At 38.9% G+C, this 18,981-nt stretch overlaps 1 protein-coding gene across 7 annotated transcripts in view; it reads right to left on the bottom strand.

Annotated features, from left to right (window-relative positions):
• Positions 1-18,981, bottom strand: part of kif1b (kinesin family member 1B) — an 87,363-nt gene that overhangs the window by 67,296 nt on the left and 1,086 nt on the right. For all 7 annotated transcript variants that reach the window (XM_053644079.1, XM_053644081.1, XM_053644080.1 and 4 more), the window contains exon 2: positions 17,588-17,745. In XM_053644079.1, coding sequence (XP_053500054.1) covers positions 17,588-17,693 — 106 coding nt within the window. In that variant the 5' untranslated portion in view covers positions 17,694-17,745. The remainder of the gene's footprint in view (positions 1-17,587; positions 17,746-18,981) is intronic.

Raw genomic sequence — 18,981 nt, 5'->3', positions numbered from 1 at the left:
TACAGGCATCCATCCAGCGGGACTGATCTTAAAGTGGAAAGCTAAATGAGGGCGCTCATTCTTGCTGCACACACAAATACACACATAAAACGGGTCCTGCTGCACTCACCGACCTCAGGCTAGATGACGATAACGCCACCATCAAACCGTACATGGAAACAGAAACATGGGTATTTTCTGCTTTAGAGAGGGCAGGCTTAATAACCAGTTTTAGCTTAGCTCAGCTCCAAACCCCGATGACGGAGAACATTTTGTGAAGATACGTTTTCAAGGTGAAAAGATGAGGTGTTAATAACGTTTTTCTCACCACCGATGCAGTTTTGCTGCATGACCTTGTCTGGGAACACAACTTTAATAACAGCATAATGGTAGCACGTCTTGCTATTATAAGAAATAACTGTATAACATATTGTACTTTACTGCATACGAACAGCTTTGTAACAAAACATGTAAATATGACAATATAAATGTATAAGTGCAGGTTTAGTGTATTAAGGTCTGTTCACACCAGGACGTTTTTCGCAGCGCGTTAAACGGTCCATTTTTGGACGCGTTCTTTCTGTATTCACACCCACACGTTAAACGCGGGCGACCGGCTGAACGCAAGTGCAAATTCACTCCCTGACAGTAGATGGCGCTTATTGAAAAGCAGAAAAAGAGTAATGAATAGTCATTACTAGTGAGATCATAGTTTTATGATGGTCCATATCATAATCACAGTTTAGTGGTTTCATCACCATGGTACAGTGGTATAGTCCGAAACAGAGCACGGTTTGCATGGAATAATTGGTAAAGTGAAAGCGGTCATGTGGACCGGGAAGCGCACCGCGGTACCGAACCCGAGACTGCCGGTAGGAGGTGGTCTGAATTAGGCTGCACTGGAACTGAGCCGCGATTCCCGTCAATGTGAACGCAACTCGTACTCGGGTCTGCACTTCTTCAGGGAGTAAAGTAACCTGTGCGTGTGTTTTAGCCGATGATGACATCATTAGTTTCCACAATTTCGTGTGGATTTCGTGGGACACAGAAGAGGTTCACTGCTGCGTATAATATCTGTTGGGCATAATAGCACCAAAACAATAAAAAAAAAAAAAAAAAATATGGTGAGTCGCATTGTGTTCTCCATGTGCATTTTTGATGACATAAGATGGTCTGGGTTCGATAGAATCAAGTGCGTCTGAAACCAGACCGACGCTGCGGAACGACCGCAGCAAATGTGCCCAGTGTGACAACCACCTTAGTTTCATTTTCGTTATTCGTCTGCAAACTGCATGAACGTGCTTATAAAGCCTAGCATTAACGCATGAGTGTCTTTTCACAGGCACGTTTGTATTTGTCTCAACAGCATTTTAAACAGGGTCCTATCTTTGAGTCGGAACACTGACCGTGGGTTTGGTCTCCAGTCAGGCTTCGGCATGCAGCTCACGTAGCTTTTACGTTGCTGAACAAAAAGACAATGAGAAACAGGAAATCTGGAGAACAATGCACTGGGCCAGTCTACAATGAGGCCTGCACAATGCATTAGGTAATCTGTTATGACAAGCCTGTACGGGGTCTGCACCTTTATTTAGACCAGAAGGATGCTTCCACATAGACCTGGTTACGTACGATAAGCAGGGAAGAATGATATGTAAATATCTACACATAAACAAACCATAGAACCTGAACACTTAAGGTACTTTGAGAAGTACTACTCTTCTTGCCGTTGTATTCCCTTGTTTAAGGTTTTATACTGTTTTTTAAGAGGACCATATCTCCTAATAAAGTCAGAAGGTGCAGATTCAAAACAAAGGTATTGTGTGAGAAGGTTAAGCTCTTGAGCTATAGATGAGAGTATCGTTGAGTTTGAAACCTCTGGGAAAGAGAGAGAGGCCAACATTGCATGTCCTATTTATACAGCAGCAGATGGTGGGTGCCCCGCATGCTGACAAATCCTGACAGGAAGGAACGGGCACATTTCTGCACTCAGATCTTGCTGAATTCACGAGAAGTTTCAAAAAATTAATTTATTTGATCCAAATACTGCTTTTAAAATCAGTCCTAGACTAGATAAAAATCAAACGCATGGCCAAGCATCTGTAATGAAAGTGGGTTCTTCAGTACCATTTAATATGTAATTACTAAAACATTTTTTTTAAATACATCACCATACCAATGATATCTCAGAAAAGTGTGTCGTGTAAACATTTTTATTATTATTATTATTATTATTATTATTATTATTATTAATACAGCAATATACAGCCCTACACTAAAGGGTTTTTTTTTGTTTTGTTTTTTTTAAACAATGACAAACAATGCAAAAGTTTACGGGGGTGGACATATAGATTAGTTTTATTTAAGTCTGGGCTATTTGTATTTTTTTTGTGTGTGTTTTGTGTAGTTTTTTTAAATTGGTAGTTGTCTATTTAAAGCAGGTTTAACAACTAGTGGGGAAATGGCGGGGGAGATCCTTATTTGTTGACTTTCGCACAGTAAACATTTTTATTTGGTATGTAGCTATGTTTAAATTCAACGTGCTTTATGTTGATGCAGTCTCGATGCTATAGCTTAACTGTGGACCGCACTTTCGAATCCCACTGCCTGCTGTATTCCACGCGTCGATTTGCAATGATTATTACTAGGCGGATTAAAATGCTTGTATGGAGCTCAAAACTATTTCGTCACGAGGCGGTCATATAACTCTCTTGCTAGCACAACAAACACCTCACACTTAAACATAGAGAGTAAATACAGATCCTAGCCAGACTAAAATAATGTTTTTACTTGTAGTGACAGAACTTCAAATCTCATAGCTGAAATGTTGGCCAAAATGCTAACATATGTTGAGGGCGCAAACACGATGCTGCATCCACTAGTCAGTATTAATGCCCTTAACTTGTACCCTAGCTCTCCATAGCACAGTTTCCAGGCAACCAAATCATGGGACTGGACAGCACACGATAGCTTCCACTTGCCTTAGCTAGCTAATAACTGCAGGTTTAAATCTCAGCCCCTCCAGATGGTTGCTGATGTTTCTAGAAGGCAGCTGACTAGGCAGCACATCCTGCTCTTAGACCCTACAGATGGTTGAAGATTGAATGTCATATTAGCAGCTTCCACGAATCTTATTACAGAGCAAGATATTTCTGTTCTAAAGCTTTGATATGCCAAGTCTGTTTTTACACACCTCACCCCAGTGTATCAGAAACCACTGCGTATCCTACACTTCTCACCTTTGTCGAAAGAGGCATGAGGAGGATCCCTACAGGGATATCAGTGTGTGTTCACTGCTGTGCACACACACACACACACACACACACACACACACACACACACACACACACACACACACACACACTCAGCATGAGGAGGAAATGACACTGAAGCAGGTGGCCCAATAGCCTTCAGAGGTTCTGAACAGCAGATCGTGAGACCATGTGTTTGTAGAAGAAGAAAAAAAGGATTCTTGATGGATATCGATTCTCTCTTCAAACGATTCTACATCGATGCACAGATTTCCATTAAAAACTTAAAGAAATGAAATTTCCAATGAAATGCCACAATAAAGTTCAAAAAACCGTTCAAATACATGAAGCAAGTCATGTAGGAATAAGAAGAATAAGAAGAAGAATAAGAAGATTTAAGAAGAATAAGAAGTTTAAGAAGAAAAAAAAGAAAGATCAGAAGCATAAAAATAAGAATCATTTGAATTAGAAGAAGAAGAAGAAGATTTTGTCCACATTGATGCGTTTCGACCTGGGGTTTTCTGCTGTTCAAGCTGAACAGAGAACCCTCAAGCAAGTGGTAAAGCTTCCAGATAATTCAGAAAGGGCAAAGCGAATTACCAGGGCAATTAAAAGTTTGAGCTTTCACTTAATGTTTCACAGGTTGAAGCAAAAGCTGTACACCCTGGAGGGAAGGTACAGGATTTATTCTTTAAAGTCGCCATGAAATGGCTTGATAGACGTGATTTTACAGAACAGCCAGTAGCATTGGAGGTACACCATACTACCATCAAATCTAAACAAGCCTGACAGTTGCTTACTGAACTAACTAATATGGAGAATGGTTAAAAGCTCAATGAGAGCTTTGGAGTATTTCTCACTGTTGATTTCACTCACACCCGTCCACTGTAACGAGGACAGCATACCAGATGTCGAGATGCTGTGTGTCTTTTTCACGAACGCTTGAGCCAAGATCTACCATCAGAAGGGCCGGTGGTGATGGAGAGCTGCAGGGTCATCACCAGGATTCAAATGAGCGAAAAAAAGTAATAAAGGAGGATGGAGCATGAAGACAGAATCGCGTTCTTGATTAGCGCCAGGTAGCGCCATTATGGCACAGCCCAAAGTTGATATTATGCTTCTCCGAAAAGTGCTTGTAACATAACCTCAAACTTACATAAATTCCACCAGTTTATTTCAACCAAATGGATTGGTGGAAAAAGCCAAACACACATCATCAAGCAGCAACTCTAGAGCAAGACCTGCCCCCAGGGGCGGGACATATACATTCTAGAGAGCATTTAATTGGACAAACTCAAAATCAATACAGTATGACTCATCAAAAAAAAATTAATCGGTTTCCTGGAAGCAATTAAATCTCCAACACTATTTTTTTTTGTTCTAGATATCATACCTGTATCGAGGTAACTTGGTAACTTACTGTTATTGACCATCATGTTGGGATACAGAACACTTAAGGAACAGGTATAAGAACAAACAGAACAGAGATAAATCAATGATCTTTCTATAATCGCATCATTCCTCCCTAAATTGAAATCGAATTGGAACATAGGAGACTGAAATATTCCCATGCCTAGTGTGCACACATTTATTGTGTACAGAAACAATACATGAGAGAGTTATAACCTCTAGAGGGTGAGCATCAAAAGGTCCTGCATGCTAGGCTCCAAATAGAACACTGGGTCAAAGGAAAAGGTCTAGAGAATAGTCTATTAAACACGGATTAGCTGCTAAATATACATTGACGAAGGAAAAACAGACATCTGTTTGTACATTATTTCATTTGATGCCCTTCCAAATAACTGCAATGAATATATGGCATGATGCTCAAGATCTCTCTCAATTTCACAGAAGATTAAAGACACTGAGCCAAAATGACTGAAATGTGAGAGGGTTAAATCCCAAAGCCTGCCACAGGGAGAGGAGGAACTGGGGGCAGACATAAAGAGCAGATGAGTTGGGGTTTTTTAAAAAAGGGGGGAGAAAAAAAGAAGTTTCTTTGTGCTGGAAAGCCTTTATTCTTTACCCTTTGGCAGAGTTTGTCGCCCATTACCCCTCCCATTTGCTCCACAAAAAATCAGCAGAGGCTCAGGGGCAGCTAGAGCTTTTTTTTTTTTTTTTTTTTTTTTTTTTTTTAAACATAACATGAAATACAGTGCATTGAAATAATCCAACAGATGAACACTGCAGGATAATATTTTATCACGTCACGTGAAATGATCAGCAAAGGGTTTTAATAAACACCAACACATATAACATTGAAAATATGATCAACTCTACGTCTACAGCACGCCATCCTAAATGATACCTTAGTTTGTCTCTCCTGAAAAGTTCTACGTTGAACCTGACAACAGAAGATTTCAAGTAGAACGGTTAACTGTACAAAGAACCTTTGAGGAACCATCCAAGAACCAAGTTCTGTCTATATACCGTACATCTTATTCCTGTATCAAGTCAGGATGCACTTTTAACTGGGAATTTATCACGATCGAACAGGACTGAACAGGGTTAAGTGTAAACGTAAGCCAGAGTCAAAGTCTCAAGATGATTGGTGGGAAAATGACTAGGATGAGACCTACAGTAATATAATTCCAAGGAAATTATGTGTGAACAGAAAGCTGATACATTACTGAAATGGAGAATATCTGGTGACATGATGGATATTTTCTCTATACTAGATAGACTGACAATGCACTGATCTTTTGAGGTGGTTGATTTAAAAAAAATACAAATAAATAGCACAGTGAAGCAACAACAGACAGAAAAGCAAAAAGTCACAAGAAAAATGTGAAATAAATACACACTGCGATAACAGCAAAATAAAGATATTGGTGTGCTTAAGTACGAAAAATTTCTTCTCATTAAAGTTATTGAAACGAGTATGATGGATTGAAAAGATTATCACTTGAAGATTATGGGCTTAAATCAAACTAAGTTCCCATACATTAGACAAAAAACTTGGCGTTTGACTGCAGCAATGATGGCAGAATCACAACGATGAGGTGGTCTTGGTTTGTCCACAGGTACACTTTATTAAAAAGCCCTTTTAATAGGACAATCAGGTTGTTTTGCTTGTGTCCCTTGTTTCCAGGTTCTGCTTTGCATTTGCAGGAGTAATAGAGTCTGAATAAGAGCAGTGGCCACAACTGACCGTGCCTGGACTACAGAGGACTACACATACTGTCCTATTCAGTTCCGAGTGCAGAGCGCACAAAATCAGAGAGGGTGAGACAGAGAGAGAGAGAGAGAGAGAGAGAGAGAGCGAGCGCTCTTAGGTAACAAGCTTCCTTCAAACTACAGCGCACTGAATGTGAAAACACATGATCCATTATGTTTATTAAGCTGCTTGGAGACATAAACTGAAGAGAAGACACATGACATCATTCTGATTCGATCTGTGTTGGATTTCGAAAATGTAATACTGTAGAGAAAGAAGTTTAAATGTAGATGGCAGTCCCAAAAAAAATCATAATAATAAAAGTGTACGAATCATCACTGACCAGCTAATTTTTTCATTTAACATTTTTACATCATTTATAAGAGATTTGTTGTTTAGTTGTCGAGTCAACAGGCACCGTTATCTTCCAAAATACACGAAGAGGCATGGAGTGAAAGCAACAAACTACCATGCAAGAAGCCTAGCTTTCTTTCTTTCAAACCAATTTGACGACAAAAAAAAAAACAATCAATCAATAAATAAATATATAAATAAATAAATACAATTATTTCACTATTTTCCCTCCAAGAACAAATCTTCCTCTAACCCCTCCCCCTTTAAAGCCATATGTAAATCAAGCTCAAATAAAACTATATCTTTAATAATTTACTTATTTAACAGGGTCACAGTAAATATGATGCATGCATATGTTCCTAAGAACATCCCCTAAGCTTTTTACATCATTTTATGGTTTCATATATACAATATATACATTACACCCTAAATGCGAATACGGTGCCTTCCAGTGTGACATCTGCTGCATGATGTAAAGCTAAAATAAGTCAGGTGGAAAGCTGCTGCGTTTGCGCCCTACTTTATTCCTGTCTAAACCTTGGGTTTACACAGAAGGAGAAAAATCCCACAATTCCAGAGCATAAGCACAGGATGCACACTCACATGCACATAGCATGTGCTTCTCTGCTTCTCTCATCACTCTGCCACGGTCCACCCACTGTCACTATGCTAGTAATTAGACATTACAATGCAAGATTGAGATCACAGGCCTGGGATCACTCGACTGTCCTTAATTAGAGACAACGCAGCAGAAAATGGACAGTAAATTCTTTACAACGGAATCTGGTCAGTGCCAGGAAGGGTTGTAAATTTAAATCTCCAGACTGCCAGAAAGACAAAAAATAAAAATAAAATCCCACACAACACAATTCAAGCAGGTCTCGTGTTGGTTATAACCAGCAAGAGCGCTGACTTTAGCACGTCTTAGCAGAGGACAAGCAGATTTCATGTCCAGGTTTTAGTATTTAATTTGTAACTGCCTGCCAGTCAAGCAGATTCAAAAACCAGAATAAGAAGAAATAAACCTACTGCATGTTAACCTACCGCATGTTAAATAAGATTTTTTTTTTACTGCGGTCCGACACTCCTTGGCGTTGTAACTTTAGCATGACGTTTTAAATCCCAGCACCTTTCTGCACTACAGACATCGGCCAAGATGCAAGGTGGTTTAGGAACAGGAAACTAGGAAACACTGACAAAACAAAGTGAAGCGCAAAGCTGTTGTATAACTTGCAGCGAAAATAACGACACTACCCAGACTTAAATAATATAATTAATGTGCAACATCAGGACCAAACACCAAATCATATAGCTGAAAAGTTGGCAAACAACTTGCTGGGTTTTTGTCGAGGGTGCAATTATGATGATTAGAAACGTTAATAAAAATATACTCTTTTGTTTCCCTTAGTCTGTACTAAAGAACATGCCTAGCTAATTAGCTTGCTATACATTATAATGTTACATTTTCACCATTTAGACTAGTCACCAAACCATTAGACTGAGCAATCAAGCACATCAGCTGAGTGAGCTAGCTAAGGTTGGACGATATGACAGAAACTTCATATCACGATACTTGAGGACATTTCTACAATACACGATGCGTATCACGATATATAATTTAGCTTACAAGCTGTCTGCAAAACAGTAGTAAAATAAACAAAAAAAATGCAAAACTGAGTTTGACTAAACTTTTCTTTAATGCTTATAAAGACAAAGAAGTAAAAAAATAAATAAATAAATAAAATAAAATAAATGATATCCATTCAGCACCATTTAATTTGCCATTATATCGGTATAATATCGATTTGAATATCGCCCAGCCCTACAGCTAGCTAATAAATTTAAGATTTGTCCATGCCTTAGCTTTTTTCATGTTCAAGAGATCAGGCGAGTTTTTCTCCTGCATCAGTATACAGTGCTTATATTTATTCTATTTTAAAGCTTATGCACACAGATGACTAATACGTTGCTGTACTGTACGTGTATGACGGGACCAAGAGAGAAACAATCATGATTGTTTCTAGCATTGTGCAACGATGAGCAACAACACAATAACAGCTACGCAACCTGGACAGAGCTACAGTGTGAAGAATAAATCTTCGCTACGGTTGCATCACGGTACGGATAATAAAAACCCACCGATCTCACAGCACCAAAACACCACCACACGGTTCATGACTGTGTGCAACCCCTTTATGTACAGTGCCCTCCACTAATATTGCCACCCTTAGTAAATATGAGCAACTAGGTGTGCAACAATTATTGGCACCCTTTTAGTCAATACTTTGTGCTACCTCCCTTTGCCAAGATAACAGCTCTGAGTCTTCTCCTATAATGCCTGATGAGGTTGGAGAATACATGGCAAGGGATTGGAGACCATTCCTCCATACAGAATCTCTCAAGATCCTTCAAATTTCAAGATCCATGCTGGTTGACTTTCCACTGCTGTTCACTCCATGGGTTTTCTGTGGGCTTCAAGTCAGGGGACTGGGATGGCCATGACAGGACCTTGATTTTGTGTTCAGTAAACCATTTTTGTGTTGATTTTGATGTATGTTTTGGATCATCGTCCTTCTGGAAGATCCAACCACGGCCCATTTTAAGCTTTCTGGCAGAGGCAGTCAGGTTTTCATTTAATATCTGTAGATATTTGATAGAGTCCATGATGCCATGTATCCTAACAAAATGTCCAGGTCCTCTGGCAGAAAAACAGCCCCAAAACGTTAAAGAGCCACCACCATATTTAACCGTGGGCATGAGGTACTTTTCCATATGGCTACCTCTCTGTGTGCACAAAACCACCTCTGGTGTTTATTGCCAAAAAGCTCTATTTTGGTTTCATCTGACCATAGAACCCGATCCCATTTGAAGTTCCAGTAGTGTCTGGCAAACTGAAGACGCTTGAGTTTGTTTTTGGATGAGAGTAGAGGCTTTTTCTTGAAACCCTTTCAAAGAACTCGTGGTGATGTAGGTGACTTCCTATTGTAGTTTTTGTAGATTATAGAGACATGTCCAATTTCAGGTTTATTCATAACATTTCCAGTTGACTGGAACTTCTTAATTATTGCCCTGATGGTGGAAATGGGCATTTTCAATGCTTGTGATATTTTCTTATAACCACTTCCTATTTTGTGAAGCTCAACAACCTTTTGCCGCACGTCCCAGCTATATTCCTTGGTCTTACCCATTGTGACGAATGACTAAGGGAATTTGGCCTATGCGTTACCTCATATTTATACCCCTCACATTTATGAACGAAATATCAAAAGGTTAAACAATGAAGACAATTTTTCACAGCCTTCTTTGCTCATATTTACCAAGGGTGTTTGTGTGATTTAAGTATGAACAAAGAGACTACAGAGATACACACGCCTCTCTGTAATGGCCTGCAACAGCCACCATAAAGCCCATTAGTATTGATTGTCATGGACACCACGATGGGTCGTAGAGCATGATGCAAGATGAATGCTATGGGAATATTTCTGGAGGGGTTAAAGTACAATGAGTCTAGCCAACATACTAGCATATTTTAAGGGTTTCCATTTTATTTCAAGGGTCAGATGTACATTTATGTACATTTTATGTACAGTGCTGTGAAAAAGTATTTGCCCCATCCTGATTTCTTCTGTTTTTGTATAGCTCATACTAAATAGTTTTAGATCTTCAAACGAAATACAACATAAAACAAAGGCAACCTGGGTTGCCTTTAACACACAATACAGTTTTTTATTTGTTTATTCATGCAAAAAAAAAAATCATCCAACACCTATCACCCATGTGAAAAACTAAGTGCCCTCTCAAACTTAAAATCTGTTTGTGCCACCTACAGCAGCAATAACTGCAACCATACGCTTCTGGTTACTGGAGATCAGTCTTTCACTTACTTCTAGGACTAGGATTTCCTCCTAAACTTTGGAATCATTGTCTTGCTGCATAATCCAGTTGCACTTGAGTTTCAACTTATGGAATGAATAAGTTGAACCCCTATAACCCCTTTGGGGGTTTCCTCCGGGTACTCCGGTTTCCTCCCCCAGTTCATATAAGGTATAACCGTACAAGGTACTGTTTATGCAACTGTTGGTTCTGGTCCAAATGGCGTTCCAAGAGTGCCTTCCTATTACTGCACTGGGATGTTACATTGTGTGCATCACTCCGCTCATCTGTGTTCGCTTCGTAAAATTCCACTTCCTAGTTCGAAATCGTTGCCACAGTAGAGTTAGCTACATCGTCAGCTAAGACAAGACAAATGATACTTTTCTTTTCGCCACTTAAAATATGAAAGCACGTCAGATGAAGGTGAAAAGGAAGAAGGGAAATGAAAACACTTTACCGGAAGCACCTTTAACAGGAATGCACAAATCAACATGAGCTAGCTAGCGAGCTATCCAACGGTCCGGTGGGCTCGTGCCTATGAGCTCCTTTTCCACTGCCTATCTCTCGAATTGCAAGCTGTGTCCTAACGAGCTTCTTCCTGACGATGGGCATGATCTCTGCCCATCGTGCCTGGATGTTCAGCATCTGAAGGAAGCACTTACGGACCCATGTCTGCATTGTAGCTTGCTGCCAATGCCTGAGAGACAGCTGCGTCTGGCTGGACTGGACTACAACCGGGATGCTGAGGGTTTGCAACCAATTGTGAGTTTGAGGCAGAGAACTCAGAAACGCCATGCCTTAATGACTAGTGGTGTTGCCTCTCCCTGGGCGGCTGTGGCTCAGGTGGTAGAGCGGGTTGTCCACTAATCGTAGGGTTGGCAGTTTGATTCCCGGCCTGCGTGACTCCACATGCCAGTGTCCTTGGGCAAGACACCGAACCCAAAGTTGCTCCCGATGGCAAGTTAGTGCCTTGCATGGCAGTTCTGCTACCATTGGTGTGTGAGTGTGTGTGTGTGTGAATGGATGAATGAGACACAGTGTAAAGCGCTTTGGATAAAAGCGCTATATAAGTGCAGACCATTTACCATTTATGGCCCAATCACAGCCGTGCAGATATTCAGTATAACTGCACTCATGCAACACTGCTTAAGTGACCCTCATCTGTATCCTCTAGCTAGAATATTTACACAATTTACTACGATTTTTCCATATACCGTTTATCTAGTTAATGATTTGCTAGTTTGAAATTCAACCTGACACCCAATGGGAAGACAGACTGTCCAATCTAAAGCAAAGATCCAGACAAATGGACTAAAAACGTTTCAGAATATCCATTACTGACAATTGAAGGCAAAAAAATGATCAGACGACTGAGCCTGTGTTTTGTAACCCGCTGTAACAAGTCTCATATCGATTCGTTTTCAATTATAAACGTAGTATCCAACAGACAATTCATATTTCCAGTGTGACTGTCGCCACTGGGAGCAGATTTTTTGGAGCGTGACAGTAGCCAGGACAGACATGTCTCCTCAGGATTGTGGGTAATTAGTAGGGCTTATTTAATGAACTCTTACATTAATTCCCTATAATTTCAACAATATGACAGACAATCAATTATACTCGCTTATGCACAATGTATTTACAAAGCATTTTGAAAAAAGTAATAAATTTTAATCTAACATCGTAATATTAAACATTTCCAGTATAATTCCAACATTCTTATCCAAGAAAAAAAAAAAACATCAAAAATGAATTGCAAACGAGACAGATCACAAAATTCAGCCAACTTGCAATGGTGACTCAGCAGTTAAGGATTTAGATGGCTGCTTTTGAGCCCATGTACAAGACCCATAATTCTCCCTGCTCATGGTTGACCCTGCGCTCTGAACACAACTTCCTAACAAGTTGGGATATGCGGAGAAAATCATTTCACTGTACTGGACTTGTATAAGTGACAATAAAGGCCATCTTTCTTTCTTTCCTTCTGAAAATGTCATTAAGTGTAACAGATGATTTAAAACAATTTTTAAAAAAACGGCCAAGCCATATTTTTTTTTTTTAGCTAAATACATTTGATACAATGTACAAAAACACATTGTAAGAAACCACTAAAAACCTTTTATGAAAAAGGTTTACTAAATATATTTTTATTATTGAATTACACAATTATTAAGAATATTACATTAAATTAATACAATAGTAAATGATTATATTCAATTAATTACCAATTAATTACTATTAAATTCATAGTGCACAATTAAATACTATTATAATAACTGTTCAGTTATATTACACAAATCTTTGTTTTCCATATATTTGATTTTGAATATTTGAATCACTGAAAGTATCTCGTTTTATTTTCATACTAAATACTCTTATTTGACTATCGAACAGAGCGAACCTTTTACTTTTGAATCATTTGTGTTTATATATCATTTCAGTCTTCTCTGTTGTTCCATAAAGATGATCATAGGAAAAAAATTAAACATTGAACTATAAGAAATAATAAAACTCCAAACTGTCATTTTAGAAAAAAAAACATATCTGTAATAATAATTTGACTTGTTTTGACACTTTAAAAGCCCTAACTGCCCTCATCATCCCATAATTCAGTACTTCTAAAATCACGTTCTGCAGTTTGTGAGTCATTTACTCTTTTGTAACAACTCTATTAATGTGCATGGTGATAACAGTGACTCATGGATTCATCACCGGAGAAGGTCAGTCAGAGGAATCAGAGGGATGACCTCAGGCAAGCACACAGATTAGGCTCCTAATCAGGTCAATCACTAGATGCTGAAGCCATGTCAAATCCAAGCCCTCTTCACTCTCCTGTACATCTCTCTCTCAATAACAAAATAAAAGTTTATTATTATTAAAATGATCTCCTCTCGTTTCTCTGTCTGCCTCTCTCAGTGTGCAGTGGCCATTCCCATGAGACCAATGTCACAATCTCTCATATTTACTGATCAACTAAAACTGCCTTAACCTTTACCAAATATTTAGCTTACATTTGGACAGATTAAGTGAAGTCAATGTAAAAACAAACTGCAACAATCTGATTGGAAATCACTAGAAGGTAAAAGCAGAAGAGAGGGGTCAAAAATGGGTAAAAAAAATATTATCCATGCTCCACACAAAACAGTGAATCATTAAGGGACTGTCTAAAAAGTACATGTGGCAGCTTTTTAAAAGTTTTTTCCCCCCCTGAGGATTTTATACAATTTTATAGTTGTTATAGAAATACAATTCCCCTTTAAAAATCAATTTCAGATTTATGTTCTAGCCAAATCCATGGCAAATGAATCTTAAAGTAATCCACTTCATATATGTTTCACATGATCCCTTAATGATCTTCAAATGTGTGCTGGTAATCTGTTCGTGTGATATTGCTTAATTATTCTCCATTATGATAAAACGGTGTTGTATTCTATTCTTCCCTAAATCTTCCTCCTTCATGTAACATGTTTTGATATGGAAATGATCATGATGACTAAATGACTATGGAAATTTGTCCAAGACATTATCTGGCAACTTTCTGAGCATGAATTAGGTTCACCTCACTGAAAAGAGCAGGGAACACTGATGACATCATCACCACCGTAACATACAGCGCACCAGACCGAGGTAAAGTTGTACATTATTGTGTACAGAACTGCATATGTACATTCTACAATTTATTACCCAATAAGTAATGACAGATATGAATGACAGCCACTGGAAGCAGATTATTCTGTTCTCATTAGGAATGAGTAATCAGTTCTGCTCTGGAGCGTGACAGTGACTAGGACAGATGCACCTTCTCGGCTGAGGACTGTATTCAGTAATATGGTACACCTTTTCCATCACCGAGTTCTCATTTACCAAATACTCCATTATACCCAGTACAAAGCCTCCTCTTTACTCCTCCATGTGCAGTAATTACATTTTATTCTAGGAAATCCAAATGGCCTGTAATACCATGGAGTTAATGGAGGAAAGGAGGGCGGAATGATATTTTGCTGTTCTAGTGAAAACCAAGACCAAAAGAAACCCTCCATTTTCTATTTTCCCTCCATCTCTTGGTGTCAGAGGTGTAATAAAACGGCTGAGTAAATAGGTAAGTTGCCTACACGTGCTGAAAATACGTCACTTCTCTCACTATGATAGATGGACATGAAAGCTAAAAAAAAACAACAGTGATCTGAAAGCAATCAGTTCTCCAACTACAAAACCTTTCATTTTCATCCACAAAACAAGAAACTAGTTGACATCTAGTCAATCACAGTGACGCTCAAAATGGCTGGTGTTCTTCTGGCATTAGAGTAAAAACCAGCAGTCCTGGGATTTAAACTCACATCCTTTTGCTCACCAGGGTGGTTTTACAACACAAAAAAAAAAACGAAACAATTAAAGACCTATTCAGGAAGTCAAAGTAAACAACCCCCTCGAAACAGTCAGACAATGTTATTAGCACAGCTAGTGCAAGGCAAACAATTAAGGGTAAACAGTAGATCATGTGGGCAGTTCTCTGTGCTGTCATGTTAGTACAACATGCTCAGCATACCTTCTGCTAAAGGCTCCTCTTCGGAGGTGGCAGGCATACAAATGCTGCAGATCTTCACTTTACCTCCTCTTTAGGAAAAAACGTAAACCACAACTCAAAGCCACCTCACACCCAATCAGGTTTTTAAATACTTTGACGCTTTAAATCCGGTTCTGTTAAAACTGAGATCACTTCACAGAGCCACACCTGAGGATCATCAAGCTCAGAAGAGTCGTGTTCAACCTTCAGCCATGGAATAGTGTCAAACATGATTTCCTTCAAAATTTTTGCTTAATATACTGTATGAGGAAATTGTAATGGGTGTTAATACATAGCATGAAGTAATTAGACAGAAGTATGCTAGTCAGCACAATACCATCCAGTCATCAATCAATCATACTGCTTATTCTACACGAGGGAGCCTGGAGCCTATCCCAGGGAACTCGGGGTACAAGGCAGGGGACACCCTGGACGGGATGCCAACCCATCACACAGCACAATCGCACATACAGTCACACAATCGCACACTAGAGACAATTTGTAAATGCCAATAAACAGCCTACAACGCATTTGGACTGGTGGAAGAAACTGGAGTACCCGGAGGAAAACCCAAAGCACGGGGAGAACATGTAAACTCTGCGCACACAGGGCAGAGGCGGGATTCGAACCACCAACCTCAGAGGTGAGAAGCAACAGTGATAATCCTCCATTGCACAACACCATATTTTGTACAGTTTTACAAGACTGAAAGTTTAACACAGAAGATCATGAAATTTCGCCGCTCATTCAAAGGGCTTATCGTTTCTACTGAATGATGGGAAAGTCCCCGCTATTTACACACTGTGTGATTCACACCTGTGAGATCATGCGATTCACATGACACCAGGATCCTGAGGTGGTGTGAATGTATACAATGTTGTTTTCAAACTAACCAGTCAAGAGACTTTGGATGTTCATTATGAAATGATGGCTATAAATCCACTATACATAGTATATGTGATACATGGTGGCATCTATGCCTATAGGGAAGAACTGAGGGTGTTTTTGAATGAATGTACAAATACTCTCGAAAGAGCACAGCCTTCATTTTAATATGGTTTAATATGGTGAACAATGGTTTGCTGTTTAAATCCCAATCAGTCATACCCAGGTCGTTCCAACACTAAAATACACTTAAGGTGACATTCACATTACAAAATTTATTACTCAATTGATTTTGGCTCAGATATGATTTTCTTGCTTGATGGTCAGCATTCCTGCTTGTAAGTGATCCGTGTTTATCTTTAATGTGAACAGATCTCTGCCTGTAAAGTAACCTACATGTGCTCATCTTTGATCAATAGCATGCAAGATCCACAGGAGCCATAGAAAACAACAACAACAACAACAAAATGTAATTTGCAAGATAGGGTATCACGGCAGAAGCAAAGTGAACAAACTAGCAGAACTGCTCTTGACTGCAAAGATTATTTGCACTGGAAGTCAGCTGACAACAAATCAGCTGTTCGTGATTAGGGCATCTAGCTTTTGCTGTTTTTGAAGCCATTCCACTAAATCCTGCTTTCTTTCCTCAAATTAGCCAGCTGACCCTGGATGACAACAGCGAAATGCACATACAGTAAATGTCTGATGTAAGTGGGAAAAAAATCTGACCATTTTATTACAGTCAGATGGACGCATTAGATGTATCTGATCTAGAACTAGATAGAATAATTGCTCATTTGATAAGATTAGATTTTTGTGGTCACAGAGGTCTTACATTTAGGCACAAATTGGATTAATGACACAAAAAAAAACCACTTACACCCAATAAACAGCTTACCCAAATATTCATTAGGATCCAATCGTTAGTTGGATCTGATTTCTGAATACAAGTCATTAAGCCTCCTTAAAAAAACAAATATTGTAACCAAGCTAGTGTGCCTACAGTTTAAGCTTAACTTGGTCCAATTTGAAATCATCTGGAACCAAAACCTCTAAAATATCTAAATCATCCCAAAACACTCCCTTGTGGCTTTTATAATTCTTCATCCATGTCGGACTCTTCACCAAGATAACACACTGACGAACGATAAGACCTACTCATTTCCTTTCACCAGTTCACCGCATATAAACAATGCAGAAACCCTCATTCTGCATTTCACGGTCTCTGGCCTAACCAACCCAAGTTTCTGACGGAAACTCTTCTTGTCTTTGAAAATGGGGATACACATCAAAGCATTTTTATTTTCTTTTATCTTCTTTGCCATTACTTTTTCATTAGGGCTGACATGTTACTGATCTGACTGGCTTTTCACCCTGAAGCCTAGCATAAACCTTTACTCATATAACCCAGTGCCAGAGGCATGTGACAGAATGTCATCAGTCACACAAAACATTGTCAGCATACCGCTTCAAGGACGAGGAACATGATATCACCAAGGGATCAGAGAAATATCCAGGGATACTTACTGGTAGAGTTGCCTTGCATCTGAATAATGCATTTGGATTCTTTGCTGGTCTCCCTTGAGTTGAAGGGACGCACCCTGACCGCCACTTTCACAGAGGCTCCAGACATGGTTGGACGCTTCAACTCTGTGCTTTGTCACAATGCAATGCTGAATTAAGTCCTGTACAGGGGGAAAAATGAACCGAAATAAAAATACTGATTGGAAAACCTTTGTAAAACAGTGAAAACCTACAGAATTTCAACTCAACTTATCAGTGTTAAATGGGGGATGTTATGGGATCAAAGATATCTCAAAGGCCAAGGTGTAAAAAGATTGGGTAATCTGAAAGCACTGTTTCTAGACAGCTAGCTGGGCATTATTACGTTCAAAGTAATATCTGACACCAGGCCCAGAAGATTAACATCTAAACTGCTGGAAAATATATATATATATATATATATATATATATATATATATATATATATATATATATATATATATATATATATATATATATGTATGTGTGTGTGTGTGTGTGTGTGTGTGTGTGTGTGTGTGTGTAATTATTAAAACAGTAGCTGATGCTACCAAGCTAACAGTAGTAGTGCTAGTAGAACAATACTAATAATAACATGTAATTGCTGGGATTAAATAAAAAAAATTATATTAATAATAATAATAAAAATATAACGCATATAAAGACAGTCAATTTGATAAAAACTAATCTTAGTGAAGTTGTCAGGAGTTGAATAAATCAAATAGTTACACTAAAGGGACATGCTGTATCTCGAACAGCTCTCTACTCCCTCTACAAAAGCACTACGCAGTGCGTATACAATGTTGTCTTCTCCGCCATATCTAGTGCACTACATGTTCATTAGGAAGCCATTTGTAATTGGGCCCTTTAACCACACGACTGATCTGCGCTGTTAGATGGTTTCCCTCACAGCCGCCCCAAACATGGCTGCCGGTAAACTGCAGCAGGGATGGGTCCACTTCCCCTGCTCAGCTCACTACTTACCACATGACTTGCCTTCATTGTATCTTATATGCTATATTTAGGATGAACGGTTTGTTCAGACGCATTAAGGAAGTCTACAAATCCAAATGACTATTGAAGAAAATACTAGACAACGTCCTTTCAGTCGGTCCAGTGTAAAATAACATTCTACATAACATTTCCACTTATGAGTCTCAAGCATAATAAGATAAGCTATTTGAGTTCAGAGTGGATAGAGGTGTATATTAAAAATTAATAAAATTAAAATGTGCATGCTTGTCCAACACCGATGCCCTTGGAGTCTTTTATTTCTCAGGCATACGCCCATGAAATCCGGCCGCTGGGCCGCAGACAACAAAAAGTAGCCTCTTCTAACAGTGTACATCAAGGCAGGAGTGTTACAGTGTAGCCTTAAA

Source organism: Ictalurus furcatus, chromosome 15 (assembly GCF_023375685.1).
Source record: "Ictalurus furcatus strain D&B chromosome 15, Billie_1.0, whole genome shotgun sequence".
Lineage (NCBI taxonomy): Eukaryota > Metazoa > Chordata > Actinopteri > Siluriformes > Ictaluridae > Ictalurus > Ictalurus furcatus.
This window is presented reverse-complemented; position numbering and strand designations above follow the sequence as displayed.